The sequence below is a fragment of the Hermetia illucens genome, chromosome 2, assembly GCF_905115235.1.
Source record: "Hermetia illucens chromosome 2, iHerIll2.2.curated.20191125, whole genome shotgun sequence".
NCBI lineage: Eukaryota > Metazoa > Arthropoda > Insecta > Diptera > Stratiomyidae > Hermetia > Hermetia illucens.
In genome coordinates this window covers 63,036,842-63,054,740 of record NC_051850.1, presented here as the reverse complement: position 1 = coordinate 63,054,740, position 17,899 = coordinate 63,036,842, and the positions used below count along the sequence as shown (strand labels likewise).

At 40.1% G+C, this 17,899-nt stretch overlaps 1 protein-coding gene across 5 annotated transcripts in view; it reads left to right on the top strand.

The window, feature by feature from the left end:
* LOC119647790 (poly(rC)-binding protein 3) overlaps positions 1-17,682 on the top strand; it is a 124,609-nt gene extending 106,927 nt beyond the window's left edge. For 3 of the 5 annotated variants that reach the window (XM_038048983.1, XM_038048982.1, XM_038048984.1), the window contains exons 9-10: positions 5,694-5,958; positions 6,784-8,306. In XM_038048983.1, coding sequence (XP_037904911.1) covers positions 5,694-5,958; positions 6,784-7,159 — 641 coding nt within the window. In that variant the 3' untranslated portion in view covers positions 7,160-8,306. Of the gene's footprint in view, positions 1-5,693; positions 5,959-6,783; positions 8,307-17,008 lie in introns of those variants that run through there. The other 2 variants (XM_038048985.1, XM_038048986.1) reach the window with 1 other exon arrangement.
* Positions 17,683-17,899: the final 217 nt, after the last annotated feature.

The following is a 17,899-nucleotide window of genomic DNA, read 5'->3' as shown; positions in this document are numbered from 1 at the left end:
TCAAAATAATCACGTTTGCACTATGATGAAAGTTTGTATAAACTATTCCGGAGAACTCCTCCATTGCCTTGAGATCTGTACACACTTAAAAGAGGGTACCGGTTACCAGTCCCTTAGTGATTTTTTTTGCGGTTTTGAATTTGATCTTTTGTTAATCCACTGGGAATGGGAGTGATCTTGTAGGTTTTAGAGTTCTTATGTCACGACTACTGACAGCTCTTATTTTAGTCCGAAAATTCGAAGTCGTTGCAGATTTGAAGCCAATTGAATTTTTTGGACATCGATATTTCCCCGATTCCCCGAATAAAACAAAGTCCAAAATGCTTGGCGTAATTTCTTCCCGTACTCAAAAGTTCAACCTTTGATAGCAATTCAACAGTTGTTTGTCCACCTCTCGTCGTGTTCCCAATGGAGGCGTGGCTAACGTCATGGCGTGTTTTTCTTCTATTTCTGCCAAAAGGGAGACGACATCCAATGTAGTAGTTAGGAATAAACGTGGGAATGGACTTCGCTATTTCCGGCATCATGTGTGTAATTTTAAAAGAAACAGCATCATTTCCTCCCAGAATCCCATGCAATTCACCGCAAGAGACACAGCCAAGCGGTAATTTGCGGTCCACGTGGCCATACAAGATTGATGCTTAGATGCAAGATTGTCCACACTGGAGGTCGTTCGGTATCCCAGGTCTCCATCCACGACGTTCTTTACTCTCGGTGCCATTCACTTATCAGCACGGGTCGGAAAACATTTTGGTTTGGTGTCTGATTACAGCGAAGTTTTCAGTTTTCCTCCTAAATGGTCGCATAATTGATATTCCCAAGTTTGCCCCCTATCGCGACAAGGTGAGTAATCACAGGAGCATAGACAGTACACATTACATTGTTTGAATAGTTAATTTTTTTCACTAGAAATTATTCTATAAAACGATGAATCGAAGTGCATGCTGCTCCTGGCTCAATATTACTCGAAGCCAGGGTTTGCTATTCCCGTTCGGAGCAATTTTATTCGAAGTTCTCAGAAGTGTTTAAGTCCCCTCTGTGTGTCCTTTCTGGTGTAATCATGAAAACTAAGGAATTCTCTAGGCTTGGGTGGAGTCCTACTGATATCTTGTAGTTTTTTATTTTTAGCGTGATTTAAGACCCATCGATTAATGATTGGTGATCTGTTCATCTTGTTTTTCAACACCTTCCACGGCGCAACCACCAATATCCCGTCTAGGCCTGCCTTAGTAAGGAACTCCATGCATCCCGGCGCAAAGGTCTACCAATTTGGACGGATTTCGTCGTCATATTTGTTATCGGTTGAAATTTTCGATTCTAGATAGGAGAAACTATCAACGGTCTCAAAGTTGTATTCTTGTATGTTTTGTTTTCAGTTGACCAGTGCTTTTTGCTGCCTTTGTTTCTTTCGCTTTTAGTGCTGGCCATGTAGAGTGCTGAGCAAAAAAATCCGATTAGTAGAAAAATCTGATTTTTGAGAATAAATATCGAGTTGATAAAAAAAATAAAAATATGCGGGTTTTTTGTATTGATATTTTGCACTAAAAATAGTTGTTTGGGAAAAAAGAACCTATGTAAAATTTTCAGGAGGGACTTTCACCCAAAATTGGTCTACTTTACGAAAAGAGGTAAATTCGGTTTATGTTTTGTATCAATCACAAAATTCGTCGTATCACAATAATTTTTTTTTTGTTTGCTGAATAACTACACAGTAAACTCATAAATGTTTAATTAGTATTTCGTGGCACCTCCCTTTGCCTTAATTACGGTTCTAATCATCGTTGACATTGATAAGATTCTGGAGAATCTGCAGGTCAACTTCATCATTCCACGTTCTTAAGAGGATTAAATTAAGCATGGCCAGAAAGTTGCGCACTTCCAAAGCAAAAAAGGCCAAATAATTGGAAAACCTTCAATATTTCTTATAAAACAGCTAGAGAAAATAAAAAAAATTATTACTTACAATGTGGAACCTGTGACAGGGCGCAGAATCATCTTGAAAGATGGCCACACTTGAATACTGATATTGCTTTTCAATTCAAGGTATCAGTTGCTCCTCCAAGATTCGTTTGTAGGCTGCACCATTGACTCTTCCATAAATTAATGAAAGTCCTTTCACACCATAAAACGAAATGCATCCCCAAATCATCCTGCTCACCGGCTAGCGTACAGTGGTCTGAAGACACTTCCCACTGTATCGCTCACCTGATCTCCATTCGTGATGGATACCATCCGACCCAAAAATATTAAATTGGTATTCATCGGAGAATATTACAGTTTGCTATTATTCCAGGGTCCAATTTTCGTGGTCCTTAAATAGCGTTGCTTCCGTATTCTGCTATTCAAAAAAGTATTCTTTGCGGGACATTGGCTATGAAATCCGCTCTCTCTGAGCTCCCGACGAACCGTTGATGCATCAATTTCTGTCCCAATGGCATCTTTGAGCTCTTTTTTTAATGTGCGATGAGCTTTTAAACCGATCCCGCGGGCAGAATCAGCGCACCAGTCTGTCTTCGGCTGATGTAGTCTTTCTCGGCCTTCTAGAACACCGTTTCGGAGCAGTAGATCCAGTGGCCCGGAATCCTTTAGAAAAATAGCTACAGAGGACTGACCAAAGGCCACAACGACTGTTATTTGTTGTGTGCTATATTTTTTATGAAATACCGTGATTATTTCTCCTTTGTCGATATCACTCATTTTACGTGTTTTTGCCCTTTTTTTAATCAACGTACTTTAAAACTTCCTATGCTATTGATATTACGCCAGTAGTTAGGACTAGGTGAATGGTTTCAAGAGTGATGATGCTGCCTTTATTTGGGCTCGCATATTGTTCATGGTCAGTCTTATCAATTTAGTCGGGATAGCGAATTCTCCCTTGGCTGTGTACAGTTTTACCCTGGCTATGCTATCATAGGCGGCCTTTAAGTCGATGGAGAGATGATGCAACTAATGGTCATATTCCAACAGTTTTTCCATCGCTTGTCGCAGAGAAAAAATCTGATCTGTTGCTGATTTGTCCGGAGTGAAGCCTCTTTGGTATGGGCCAACTTTGTTCTGGACGTGTGGTGCTATCCAGCTTAGCAATATAGCGGAGAATATTTTATAGATGGTACTCTTGAATGAAGTGCTCTAACACACTTCAAGGCCTTGATCCAATATGGATTGTTGCGCCAACGATTATTATTATTATTATTACTCAGTAACATGATACATTTATAATTCCTGTACTGCGTGATATTCTCATTTTTGTGTATGGGACAGATAATGCCTCTTTGCCAGTCAAAAGGCATTGATCCACTGTCCTAAACCTTGAGTCTAAGTTGATGAACTGCTTGGTGTAGTTCGTCGCTTCATCATCATCCTGCTGACTTTTTGATAAAACTTGCGCGTCTGGTGCGGTTGCTTCTATACTCTTCGAGTTCATAGGCCTTTTTTTGAAGTCGCTTCTCCGCTCGACGAAGTTCTCATGCGCCTGTCCGGGTTTTTTGAGGCTGTTGCATTGCCGGGTATGCAGCATTCATCGTCGAACCAGCCGTTCTGATTTTTTTTAGTATTATCATGTTCGTGACCATATTAATGATAATGTTCTTCAGGTGTTTGTGAAGATCATTTGTCGATGCTTGATCTCCAGGACTCCTGTTAGCTGCGGTTATTGCGGGGTTTCCCCCTTATAGGAATTACTGATTGTCAGAGAGGAATTCTAGGTGGTGTTGTTATTTGAGCCCGGAGCATCATGCCAACGAGATAGTGATTGAATATATGTTCTGACGTTCATCAAGGGTGAGAGGTGGCGACGTTCGATTAAAATGTGATCAATTTGGTTGAAAGTGGTACCGGCTGTAGAGACGTTTTTTTGTAGAACTCTTTCCGCGCAAAGCAGGTACTTCCAAGAACCATTTCGTGTGGCATGGTAGTTGCATAATCTGCAGCCCGTTGTTATTGGTGCTTTTATGTAAATTATGGGCTCCCATAACGCCTGAATACGGCTTCGAGGTTTTGCTCTACTGGTTCGTAGAACGTATTCTTGTTCGATTCTGGAGTCTCTCTAAGAGCGTGAACTTCAATTAGACTCATATTTCGAAAATTGCCTCGCACGCGCGTCAGCTTTATGTTGGGACAAGCTATTGGCTGGCAGCTGCTGTTTTGTATAGAGAGCGCACGTTTCACGAGAAAATGCAAAATTCGTTCGTCCGTTTTCGTTGCCGGGTCCGTCGTCGGGTTCAATCCGAGACTTCTTTTGTGACTTGGACCAGTTGATGTAGCTTGTCCCGTTTTTAGGGTGACTCGCCTTCATCCTTCTCCCTCTGGAGTTTTTTTCTAGAAAGAAAGGTGCAGAGAGGGTGTGATAGTAGCGCTGTTGATATAGTTTCAGCAGTCATTTCTCAGGTTTTGTGTTTCACCGAGAGCACCAATCCATCTATACTACTCTTTGGTCATTATCTTGCGTTTATTAGTTGTTAATTCGCTTAAGGATAATATCCTTGTTGAAGGAGGAGTGGTGAGAGGGCGCTTCCTTGTTGGTGTGATTCCTTGTTGGTGTTCATCAAGGAAGTGCCCTCTCATTAGGCCTCTTTGTTCTTGTTATGGACACCGTCACACGGGACATCCATCGTCCAGCCCGTACACGCTGCTTTATACAGATGATGTTTTCCTAGTATCTAATTGCAAAAATGATCTCGAGCAACTTGTCCAAAAATGGAATGATCGCCCCATGCAACACGGTCTCAGATTGAATCTAAACAAAATTGAATTTTTGATGACCGATCCCCTTGAAATAGGCATAATCACTGTCAGCAGATGAAGTGGCGTTCCACAACTGGTGTTCTTTGTGATCGACGTATCAACGAACGTCTCAAATCTAAAATTGATCGCAATGTCGTCCGTCCTGTCGCCCTCTATGGTTCTGAGCTTTGGCCGACTATAAAAGACAATGAACGGCGTCTTGCGGTAATGGAGATGAAGATGCGTTGGACTAGTGGCGTGACATGTTTTGATCACATTCGAAATGAGGATATCCGCGATCGTTATGGGGTGCGCGATTGGGGAAAAATTGCGAGAGGCGTCTTCGATGGCATGGTCACGCAGTTCGTGCAAACGAGCATTCACTTGCCAAGATTGGTCTGAACATCGAAGTCGATGGTAAACGACCAAAAGGTAGGTCGAAACAATGGTGGCTTGATACGCTGTATGGGGATTTAAAAGCCTCGAGATTGCACTCAGATCAGGCATTCGATAGAGCCAAATGGCGAAACCGATCACGACGAGCCGACCCCGCTTGTGAACGGGATAAAGGCTGAAGAAAAAGAAGGAGGAGTAGTATTTCCTATTATTTTCGAAATTCATGCATGTAAAACAGATTTGAACAGATAACACATCGATTCATACACGAATACAAAAAAGGACAAAAAAGACATTTTGGTAAATTTTTCAAGAAGTTTTTCCGAAATCCACGATTTTTTTGTAGTTGACCGAAACATTTTCTGTTTTGTGTGCATTTTATGAATAAGATTTTCACTGCAGCGCACCCATGAGAAGATCTATAAATAATATATGATGTAATAAAAGTAACGAATATTTGTAATTTACGCTAAGAAAGTTATGTGGTGGCGGTGTTTGGTCAATAGCTGTTTTGAGCAAAATATGATTTAATGCTGAACGTTGCCATGTTAATTATCAAATGTATCTATTTTCAGCTCTGGCAGCATTGGCTGGATCACAATTACGTACGAATAATGCAAATCGCAATCAGCAACAACATGAAATGACGGTGCCCAATGATCTTATTGGGTGTATTATTGGTAAGGGTGGTACTAAAATTGCAGAAATCCGACAAATTTCTGGCGCCATGATTCGGATATCGAATTGTGAGGAAAGGGAGGGTGGCAACACCGATCGTACAATCACAATTACAGGAAATCCAGATTCAGTTGCTCTTGCTCAATATTTAATCAACATGAGGTAAGTACAATTTTTTTGGTACACAGTTGTCGTTTCCTACGACTGCGATTTATCTTTATGTGATAATTGATCTTGAATAAATTTCTGGACTCCTTCTTTATACAGAAACATTTCATCTAAGTTTGATTTCATTTTCTGTGGAACATTTTACTTTTTATGCCAATTATTTCCATACAAACTTCTTTATTAACAACCAACCAACTGACTGAATGGGGAACGTATAAAAATCTGGCTGTGGAACGTTTGTGTAGCGAATTTCTACTTGCAGCAAGATTCAGATCCTTCTTCTCTTATAATGCAGGCAAAAAATTCTGTTTTGACTTTTTGTATTAAATGTGTTTTTGATTCAAGGCAACTGCAGGATTTGTTTTCGAGATTTCGTGCGGAATATAATCTAAATACTGTATAGGATATAAGTTTTAGATGAATGTAAATATTTCTCCGCAAGTTTGCAATAATCAGAATTTTAAGCGGAAAGCACGACCTTGAATGAATGAAAGTTTTTGATTTCTTGCAGTTTCTTCCCGTTCTTAAACAACTGAAATTTATAATTTGTCTGCTTTGCAAGTGACTTCTTTCATATGTAGTACGTATTCACATAAAAGGTGCCAATAGTCAGAAAATTGTACGTTCAACATTCATAAAGGTTGACCCATATAATAACGATTTTCATTCATATAAAGCGAAGGCTTATGAAAATAACAGGGAAACTTTCAGCCATGGAAATCCTATTAATCAAATAATATATATTTAAAAAAAACGATCCTAGAAATCCCGACACCACCAACAACCTAACAATTCCGTCCTTTTTCTTCTATCCCGCAGTGTTGAACTCCAGAAGGCCAACCTTCAAGAAGCCAATAACACATCCAACGGAACTCAATCGACATCAACCAATTTGTCAGGATCAACACCGTCATCTTCCAATAATAATAGTAGTAACAACTCTGCTACTACTAACCCCTTAATGTCAGCTATTCCATTGGCTCAGTTACTTACAAAGCCCGGTGCGTTGAACGCTCTGTCCAGTCTTAGCGCTTTAGGCGGACTAACTGACCTCTTAGGTGGTCTTGCTAACCTCGGACCGCCGGTACAAACTACCGGAGTTCATCGGTCCAAAAATTATCCCAGACTTCGTTCGCCCAATTCGAACTCTACAAACGATAAGAAAAGTGATAGAAACAAATTCAATCCTTACTGAGAGTGACATCTTCAGTTGAGTAACGTATGTTGATATGATTCAGCAATATTAAAACATGCCTTCATTTTTCTATCCACTCCAATATCATCGGGATCATTTTATAGCCGACTCTCATGAGTTTTTTGGATTTGTTTAAGTACATCCTTGCCATAGCAATTGGCAAAAATTCGTTCTCCTTGAAATTAGTATTCGAATTACCCAAGAGGGTAGTTGTTAAATTAAGTGAAAAATCCAAATATGTATACATAAAGTCGAAATCATGATTATTTTTCCTGAGTTTTCCATGTTCTATCTACATTTTGAATGTAATTGAAAAACATTTTCCAAATCGATCGTGCGCTTTAAGTCAAATATTTTTATACACCGCTTTTGAGCGGAATCCTTAGTGTTGTTTTCTCTTGGTAGTGTCCATCATATTTGTTGTTTGAATTAACCCTACCGCCCCTAAAGGGCATATTTTTGAACTGGAAGTTCTGAGAGAATCAGAGTTAAATTGCACGGAACAAAATAGCATTGCTCTAATGCTACAAATTCTTCTGCTTTAACCAATACTGACAGTACTTGCAGGAAGGATTCCTGCGATTACTCTTTCATCGGCTTGTGTGTTGGAGATTAGAGGATGTATCTCTTAATGGCTTATTGACAGTTGTTGACATCAGTTACATATATTTGCAAGAGCGACTTGTTTGTGATCTAAGTGGGAAAAGCTGTGAAAGAGATGGATTTTCATTCACTACTATTCCGGATGCTCACAATTTAGTTATTATTAATAGAAAATCAGCTGACTTCCTCCCTGAAAAATGAAACATGTTCGAAATCGTGGATCTCTATTCTTTACAGACTTTCAGTTCTTCTATATCCATGCGTAGCAGATGTTGCTTCTTTATATGCCCAATTCCTCTAACCAAAAAATTCTTCTTATATTTTTGTTACGCATTTGTATGATGATTATGAGAGAAGATTACGCATAGGATCAGTATGTGCTTAATGTATGATCTTCAGAACATAGGCTTAAGTTTTATAGTGATTATATTTTATTTAAATGCTAAGCGACATAATTATTCATTCATATTATACAACTTGAAATAATGTATCATGTGTGAAAAATATCACCAAAGCAAATGGGAGAATAAAAACATTAACATAATTCGTATTTTTCACTTGTCTTCTTCGAATTTACACAAAATTGATGCAAATCAGTTATCGGGTAGATAGGGTTGTATTGCTTAGTGTTGAAAATGTGTTCGGTCAAGATGTCCGCCAATGGAATAGCAATTCAGAGCATCCAACACAATAATCTGAGTTCTTCCGCAAGAATATGTCAGTTCTTTCGCAGGAATAACAAAGATCAGTTCACATCTGATCATCTCAGCTTTACAATCTAAAATTGTGTCAGTTTTTCCTCACCTTGTTATTTTTATGGAAACTTAGCATATATCGACCAGGAAAGAATTTCTCTCCTCTCAAATGCATTTGAAGAGATTAATTGAAGCTTCTTGATACTGCAAAAGATTCGAATTAGTTCCGCTCCCATTGATTCAACAATGTGTCCTGCATATGATATTCAAAAAGAGTTTATATATAAATTGCAATCCATATAATGTTAAACTATGACCTCCACTACCTAACGACAACGTCTTGTTGCTCAAAAGCAACAAGTTCGAACGACTCATCATCCTGTACCTGTTTTTCACAATCCCGAAACCATTCAGCTCCGAGAAAATTTGCTCCAAATTTCATCATACCTGATTTTCAATCACCACAATAAAATATACCAATCCAGTCAACCAACCTTGATGCAAAATCACTCAATCGCCTGTCCACCAATCCAAAAAATGCTCCGGTAAGGCTATTTATTTTAACCTTTTCATTTATGCTATGTATTTATTTTTCTTTTGCAACATGAATGATTTTGATTGAGTCTCATGATTTGTGTGTAAATGTAGGATATGAATGAGAACAGAAGACGTAGCTACACTCATTTCAACATTCCTGCATTTCTTTTTATTAAATGACAACTTTTCCTTACAGTTTTCCATTAAAGAAATAAAATTATATTGACCATAATTTATTACAGATGCTTGAAGTATATGTTTGAACGTATTTGAAGATGTGCTGCGATTTATAATATTGAAAAATGGGATTTAAATCACTCGCAAACGACTAAATATTAACTCAAAATTTTGTTTTCAGCACACTGAACATCATTTCTTCTATTTGTAAGCGTTTACGCGTTGTGTTATTTGCAATTAGAAGTTTACATTTGTAATGTAGTGCTCCGCAATCAATTTCTTGTGCACCAGCAGACAAGGAGTTTATTAGGTTTGCTCTCATATCAGTTCGCGAAGATTCTAGGGCTTCACTTTTGAAGTGTTTTGGTTGGTTGCTTTGCTTTTTCTAATGTAACTACTTTATACACTTCATAAGTTCTCGCTTAGTTTTCCGCTTCTATGTGATACAGTACATAACCAAAACCTGATCCTCTTATACAGAATTCCATAGAGAATGCTATCTTGTATTGGCGGGGCCTATAAGTAATTTTTCAACACAATTCTCATACCCCTGCTTATCATCATCAGAAAGATGCAACACGGACGCTCATAATGAACCGGGACTCGAATTCAGAGCAATCAGATGGAGAAGTTGACGCTCAATCAGCTCGACTATACCTTTGTCATCTTCAGTAGCTCGTTTTGAATTGTTACAATTCCAGAAAATATTGCAAGCTAGTTCTCTCAGGACTTACGTTCATATTCAGGAAGCATCATATGCTTTTGATCATATGGTGCTCCTCTACGTCCAGAACAATTCGAGATATCATCCAATTCAAAGCAGCGCTGGTACTGTCTGCATCAATGATCGTGTCCTGGGAAGAACTGGGTGTAACAGAGGGTATTCGGTCTTGTCGTATCTGGTTCATCATAACAGCCGACATGTAGCTACGACTTCGCGGCATTTTGCACATCTATCCATCTTGCGCCGGCACAGCAGACTTTTGGAGCCACAGCACCGCAAACTGAACCCACCTGTTTTCGTTTCTATTAGGTTACAAGCGCTTCACCCCCACAATCGACGCATATAATAGAATGAATCACATCACTTTTGCTATGAGAATCCTCCGATGGTAACATTGGTAACATTTCTACAAATGCCGCGAAAGTATATACTACATTCCACAACAGGAGGCTCAGTATTGTACTTTGTGGTTGTTTGGAGACCTCAATTGTTACAATATCGTCCAAACCAATCCTCTCACATATTTTCCACCATTCTTATTTCGTTGGACTGGACTATCGCTTGTCTTTTGCTTTTTGTGTTGAGGAAACATTGACAATGATTTTGTGGGAAGCCACGGGTAATTAATTTGCACAGTCTGTTGTTGAAGTTGTGTCATAATTGCCTGTACGTTTTCTCCCGATCGTTGCTACCGGGCTTCTTTCTTTCCTGGTGAAGTCGCCTTGCTGAAATGAATACGACTGGCAGCATTACGATTTTATTCTAATACCAGTAGTTGAGTTGTTAACTGTGGTAGATACGCTTTTTTGGGCATGGTGGTACTGCCTGCTTCAGTGATCCATTGGCTTATCTACACGATATTTCCCATCGCTTTACTATCATGCCAAGCGGCTCTTCTGGCTAAGATGTTGCTTCCCTATAGACTTGAAGTCTTCTCGGCAAGTGTAAAGCAGAATATTCTCCTTTAAAAACATTGTTCAGTTGTTCACTCAAGAACAGCCCAGACGTTAAAATCTCTCGCTACCGTTTTCAGACCAAGACTTCCTGGCTCTAACACAAAAGCGCTCAGAATCTTTAGAAAGTTTGAGGCTAGGAGCATAGGAACATTTTAGATTCTTATCAAAATCGCCCTTATGAATCTCGCTTCCGCAAGCCAATAGTACTCTTGTCCTGCGATGTAGTTCGCCAATTATAATAATAATCGCGCGATAATCCAATTGGATCTGGGCTTTGAAGTGTGTTAGAGCACTTCATTTAAAACCGTACCCTGATTTCTCTCAACTATTCATTCACGACTGCGTCGATTGGTATTCGACATCCGTTCACGGTACAATTCCCATTGTCACTAGTGAAACTTGAACCGCGATTTTCCGTATGACAGCCTAGGGTTCTAACGCTAATTATAAACACATCGATATCTTTAGCCTTAAATCTGAAAGCGCCCCCATATCAACGAATCCTCTATCATGGTGCTGCTTGCTTAAAATCATTTCTTCTTTAAAAATGTCGCTGAAATAATATCGCCACTCATCTAGACTATCTAAATTAACTTTTCTCTTAAACTGTCGTATGTACAAGGGCAGCGTTCCTCGTGAGAGCCGGAAATTTCCTCTGCAGTCTCCGGCGAATTTCGACTTACATTCCGAATTTTACATCGTTTCAACGCCAGCTCGTCTGCCGATTTCCTTCGAATGATATTAATTCTTTGAAAGTTGAATCTAAAGTGATCTGGTCGAATAACTCAAACTAAATTGAGAGGAATGCATTATGTGCACTTAAAAACCATAAAATTCCTAAAAGTTTCATCTTTGAGGAAAACGTAATTATCAATATTAATAGGAACACGCTGAAGATAGCGTTTTTTGTGTCAACGTAGGCTTTTCATATAATTTTCCATCATCATCGGCGCAACAACCGGTATCCGGTCTAGGCCTGCCTTAATAACGAATTCCAGACACCCCGGTTTGCGTCGAGGTCCACCAATTCGATATCCTTAGAAGCTGTCGGCCATCCTACGTCATCACTCCATCTCAGGCAAGGTTTACCTCGTCTTCTTTTTCTACTATGGATATCGCCCTTATAGCCTACCCGGGCTGGATCATCCTCATCCATATGGATTAAGTGACCCGCCCACCGTGTAGACTGTCGTAGTATTGCTCATAGATTTCGTCCTTGTGTATTCTACGGAATAGTCCATCCTCATGTAGGTGGCCAAAAATTCTTCTCTCGAACGCGGCCAAGAGTTCGCAGTTTTTTTGCTAAGAATCCAAGTCTTCGAGGAATACATAATTACTGGCAATATCATAGTTTTGTACAGTAAGAACTTTGACCCTATCGTGAGATGTTTCGAGCGAAACAGTTTTTGTAAGCTGAAATAGGCTGTTGGTTGCCAACAACCGTGCGCGGACGTAGTTGACTAATGTACAGCCCAAAATCTCGCGCCGCCTGCTCGATCTGGATGAAAATAGACGGTACATCTTGGGTTGTTCTTTCCATGATGTCGATATCGTCAGCATAGGCCAGTAGTTGGGTGGACTTAAAGAGGATCGTACCTCTTGCATTTACCTCAGCATTACGGATCACTTTATCGAGGGCCAGGTTGAAGAGGACGCATGATAGGGCATCCCTTTGTCGTACACCGTTGTTGATGTCGAATGGTCTTGAGAGTGATCTTGCTGCTTTTATCTGGCCTCGCACATTGGTCAGGGTTAGCCTAGTCACTCTTATTACTTTCGTCGAGATACCGAATTCTCATGGCCGTGTACAGTTTTACCCTGGCTATGCTATCATATGCGACTTTAAAGTCGATGAAAAGATGGTGCAATTGGTGTCCATATTCCAACAGTTTTTCCATCGCTTGCCGGAGAGAGATAACCTGATCTGTCGTTGATTTGCCTGGAGTGAAGCCTCTTTGGTATGGGCCAATGATGTTCTGGGTGTATGGGGCTATCCGGCCTAGCAAGATAGCGGAGAATATCTTATAGATGGTACTCAGCAACGTGATACCTCTATAAATGCTGCACTGCGTATTATCTCCCTTTTTATGTATGAGACAGATAATGCCTCGTTGCCAGTCGTCAGGCATCGATCTGCTGTTCCATAGTTTGAGCATCAGCTGATGAACCACTTGGTGTAATTGGTCGCCTCCATATCTAACCAATTCGGGTGTAATTCCATCGGCTCCTGGCGACTTAAGCCAATGAATTGCACGGACTGTTTCTTCTGTACTTGGTGGTGGCTGCATTTATCCGTCGTCTTCAATTTGCGGGACCTCCAACTCGCCGATATTTTGGTTATTGAATCAAAATACTCAACCCATCGCTCCAATATGTCCATTTTGTCGGAAATCAGATTTCCCTCTTTGTCGAGACAGGATGAACATCGAGGTGTATAAGGCTTCATCCTGTTGATTTGTTGGTAAAACTTCCGCGCCTGGTGCGGTTGCTCCCTGTACTTTTCTAGTTCACAGTTTTGCTCGTTCTCCCAGGCTTCCTTTTTCCGTCTGTTAAGTCGCTTCTCCGCTCGCCGGAGTTCGTGATAATCCGTCCCTACTTGACTGTTGAAATCTCCAAGTATGATTTTCATATCATACTTGCGACAGGCTTCAAGGGTCCGCTCAACTGCCTCGTAGAAGGTATCCTTCTCCAACTCTGCATTCTCCTCTGTAGGGGCATGAACGTTTATGAGACTTATATTTCTAAACTAGCCTCGCAAACGCAGAGTGCGTAGCCTTTCGCTTATATTTTCAAAGCCAATAAAAGCAGGTTTCATTTTTTGGCTGGCAAAGAAGTCTACTCCGAGCACATGGTTTACCGGATGGCCGCTATAATATATGGTGTAGCGGCTCTTCTCCAGGAAACCGGTCCCTGTCCATCGCATCTCTTGCATAACATCAGCCTTACATTGGGACAGGGTATCGGCTAGCTGCTGAGTAGCATTCAGTCTGTACAGGGAGCGCACGTTCCATGAGAAAATGCGCAAATCGTTAATCCGTTGTCGTTGCCGGGTTCATCGTTGTAAAGTCCATCCTGTCCGAGGCTCCTTCCGTGGCTTCGTAATATCGGTTTTCCGTGTAGGGTTGTCAGCTCTATTTAACCCTCAACCTGGAGGACCAGTTGGTACATTTTTTGCCGTTTTTAGGCGCGGGAGACTTGCCTTCATCCTTCTCTGTCTGCAGTTTTTTATGAAGAAAGAACTCCCAGCGGTCACCTCGTGGAGATGGAGATAGGGTTTGGTAGTAGAGCTGTTGGTGTTGGTTCAGCAGGCGTTTCCTAGCTATTATGCTTCATCGTGTGTACCAATCCATGTTTCGCCCTGGGACGTATACTACCCTTTGACCGCCGTATAATTTTTACCGTTGATTACTGAAGATCGGTAAAGTCGAAGTCCAAGGGCTTGCAAACCGTAGTGGTCTCATTTACAAGTTTGCACATCGTAGTGATCTCCTATTAACGCTTAGGTCTCTTCTGCCCTGAGAACTTTTCGATTTGGTTCAAGAATTTGTCTTTGAATTTTTCGCACATCGATATAAGGTCGACATTTGGAGACGGTGTCATGGAGCTAATGCTTCCCCTCCAATTGGGGAGTTCCAAATCTTCGTTGATTCACGTCTGGTCATTTCTCGCTCTTAGATGCCACCTTCCTCCAGGCATTCATATTTTCTTTTCTCTGGTATTGCGGCTTTTCATCTATTCTCCTTGAGTGCTTTTGTGCCTCATTGTTGATTATTGTAATCGGTATCGCATTCCTTTGTCCAGTTTCTTTGTCTTCTTTTTTGTGTCGCCTGGTTTATCATGCACTCACAGCTTTTACGCCTGTTTGTTCCTAGGGTTTGATATACGCTAACCTAATAGTTTTTATCATTATCCTTATATTCTAATGAATATTCTCGCGTTCCTTATGAAGCTCATAGAATTCACAGATGCCGGAGATGTTTGGCGCCCAAGTTTTGGCATTTCCCCATCGATTTTTTCTCACCTCTGTGTGTCGTCCCTAGCCCTTCTTCCTAATACGAGAATTGCCTCATGACGATGGATGGATCCCCATGACACAGGCACTATCATTGTCAATGGCAGTGACCTGTCCAGAACTATGTCGGGCCAATGCTATCAGCCAACGGAGAACTTCGTTATAAAATTGCTTCCCGAGTTAGAGCAACCTGGATGAAGTGGCGTTCTACAGCTGGCGTTCTTTGTGATCGACGTATCAAAGAACGTCTCAAGTTTAAAATTTACCGCAATGTCGTCCGCCCTGTCGCCCTCTAGGTTCTGAGTGTTGGTCAACTATACAATGAACGGCGTCTTGTGTGATGTGTTGGGCTAGGGGCGTGACACGCCTTGGTCACATCCGAAATGAGGATATCCGTGATCGATATGAGGTTGCACCGATCATGGAAAAATTGTGAGAGAGGCGTCTTCGATGGTATGGTCACGTCATTCGCGCTAAATAGGATTCACTAAACAAGATTGCTCTGAATATCGAAATCGATGGTAAGTGATCAAAAGGCCGTCCGAAACAACGGTGGCTTGATACGCTGGATGGTGATTTGAAAGCCTGGCGACCACATCTAGATCCGGTCTTAGATAAAATTAAATAGTGCATCCGATCACGACGAGCTGATCCCACTTGTGAGCGGGACAAAGGCTAAAGAAAACAAGTCGGAATACCAGAAGCTGGCGCTTCGGGTATAAAGGCTTTATGTTCATCTTCTGTGAGAAACTTCCTACGCACATTTTACCATTCGTATATGGCTAAAAACCCAAATATTCCTTCATATTTTTTTCTTCAAACTACAAGACATATATCTTACGGACGTAGATATTATGCTCACTCGAAACAAACAAACATTGCCTATTACCGAATATATATAAGTTGAACGTATACATATTTCCGATTTACCTCGTGCACAAAAGTATACATATCTACATATAAAGTACGTATATTGAATAGCGCTTGTTCACTGTACAGAAATATCTATCTGAATTAGGCACTCCCCGAAAGCTTAATTGATTATTTCGTGAATATTTGACCGTCCTAACCGGAGTGGCCAAAAAAGCATTATTTAGAAGTTAAGGTGACGAACCAATGTAGAGGCTAAGAAGAGAGCACAAACTAAACATGTCAATATTTTGTGAAAAGATGTTTATTTCAAAAATACTGGGGAATGCTAATAAACTTCACCAGAGCTGTTCATTTTGAATGCTTTGTGGGAAACAAAACTTTATTAGAATCGAGTAAAACTATAGAAGTCAATATCACCCGAAAGTGGATACACATAATATATGCACGTAATAGTACTACGTACTAATGGGGAAAATGCATACTCAAATGTTCTTATATAAGAAATACACAAAATCTTTCATACCTGAAGTGTTCATCTTCCGGTTTCCCGACTTGTTTAAAATGCAATATGCGTTTTTCGTTTTCAAGTTTGAAAAACCTATATATCGCGTTGAGTGAGCAACTTAATATACTAATCTGTGCATTATCATCAACAGCTTCACAATACTGCAGGACCTGTAGTTGTGCGTCAGCTAGAATGTGGTTGGTCTCGAAGATCACGGTTGGCGTTATTGAATTTTTCGAGCCATTGCTGCCTGAGCATCGCGTGCTTATATCTTCGCTTCAGCTGCGTTGAGGCGTTTCCAATAGTGAGGAAAAAGGCCCTTTAATTAAGTAAAAAATGTTGTCGAAAAGTATTAAAAACTCTAAATAAAGATTAGTTATCATTTCCGATGCTTGTAAAGTCTTTTTAGAAATTAAACGCATAGCTTGCCCTTTACAAGTAAATTTTTACTTTCGCAAATAAGGAGCTGTGCGTTTAAGTTCTAATCTACGAGTATTTGGGCAAAAACTGTCTTTGACTTTTACAGTCTGCCGTCTGCGGAGTGCTAGGTAAATGTATCGTTAAGCAGCATTGTTGATAAAGGTTAAGCAGAAACACAAGCATCTGTATTAAATTAATGGTCAATTCAATCGAGGGTGGTAATCTGCTTGAGTTATTTTTTTTTTTAATCCAAACTTCTCTTTCATTTTTACGGTTGACACGTCTTCTGTACGGCACTTTGAACAAAACCCGCATTACTTTGCATATTCACCAACTCTGTCTTTCAGAATCTCGATGGAAACGGCAGGCGTACCGATTCCGGGCTATCACTACATCGCACCGAATCACATCGTCAAAACTCCAATACATTAAAGAAAGCAATGCGGAATTCAAAGACGAAGAGCTCGATGACATACAATAATGAACCAAGAGAGCACAGAGTCACGACGATGTTTTCATATCTTGGGATAATTCTTCAACAACAGTTTTCGATGATTAATTAGTTGCCATTCGATTTTTTAGCAGTGTTTGTTATATACATATAAGAATGCAGTAATGGAGCGCGTAGAATTTTGTCTTTGCATTTTTTGCAGAAGAGAAAAACGTGTGATTTCTACAGTAGGTGATAAGCTTTCTTGCTTTTGGAAGAAAAGAGAAATTTCGTTGTTCGTGAAATTATTTAACGAATTTTATAATTCGTTGTGATTTATTTTGGCTTTATTCAATATGATTGTGATTTTTTTTTGTTTGGCTAAGAAGCAATACAAAATTGAAGACATTATTTGCGTAGACGTAAGATCCTTTATAGTTATATATTTACAATTTAAATCGTATTGAATCAACAAATTTTTACCTACTTATTGAATGCATACAATTGTATTTAAATAGTTACATTACGTCGTAGTGCAGACATCATAATCCGAGAATATTAAATTATAAAACGTAGTTGTTATAAACGATACACATATCCGTTATAATTCAATTTAGAAGCTTGGAATTCACAAATATCAAAACCTATTTCTAGTAAACATATCTGGCGAATTTGAACCACTTAGCCCTTCAGTCGAATTTGATTTTATCTCAAAATGTGAATCAATGAGTCTCGCTAAGGCGGAGGAGCGAATTGGGTGGGGTGGGAGCTGAGGGGGACAGAGAAGGCGCCGTTGCATTTGTTGGTG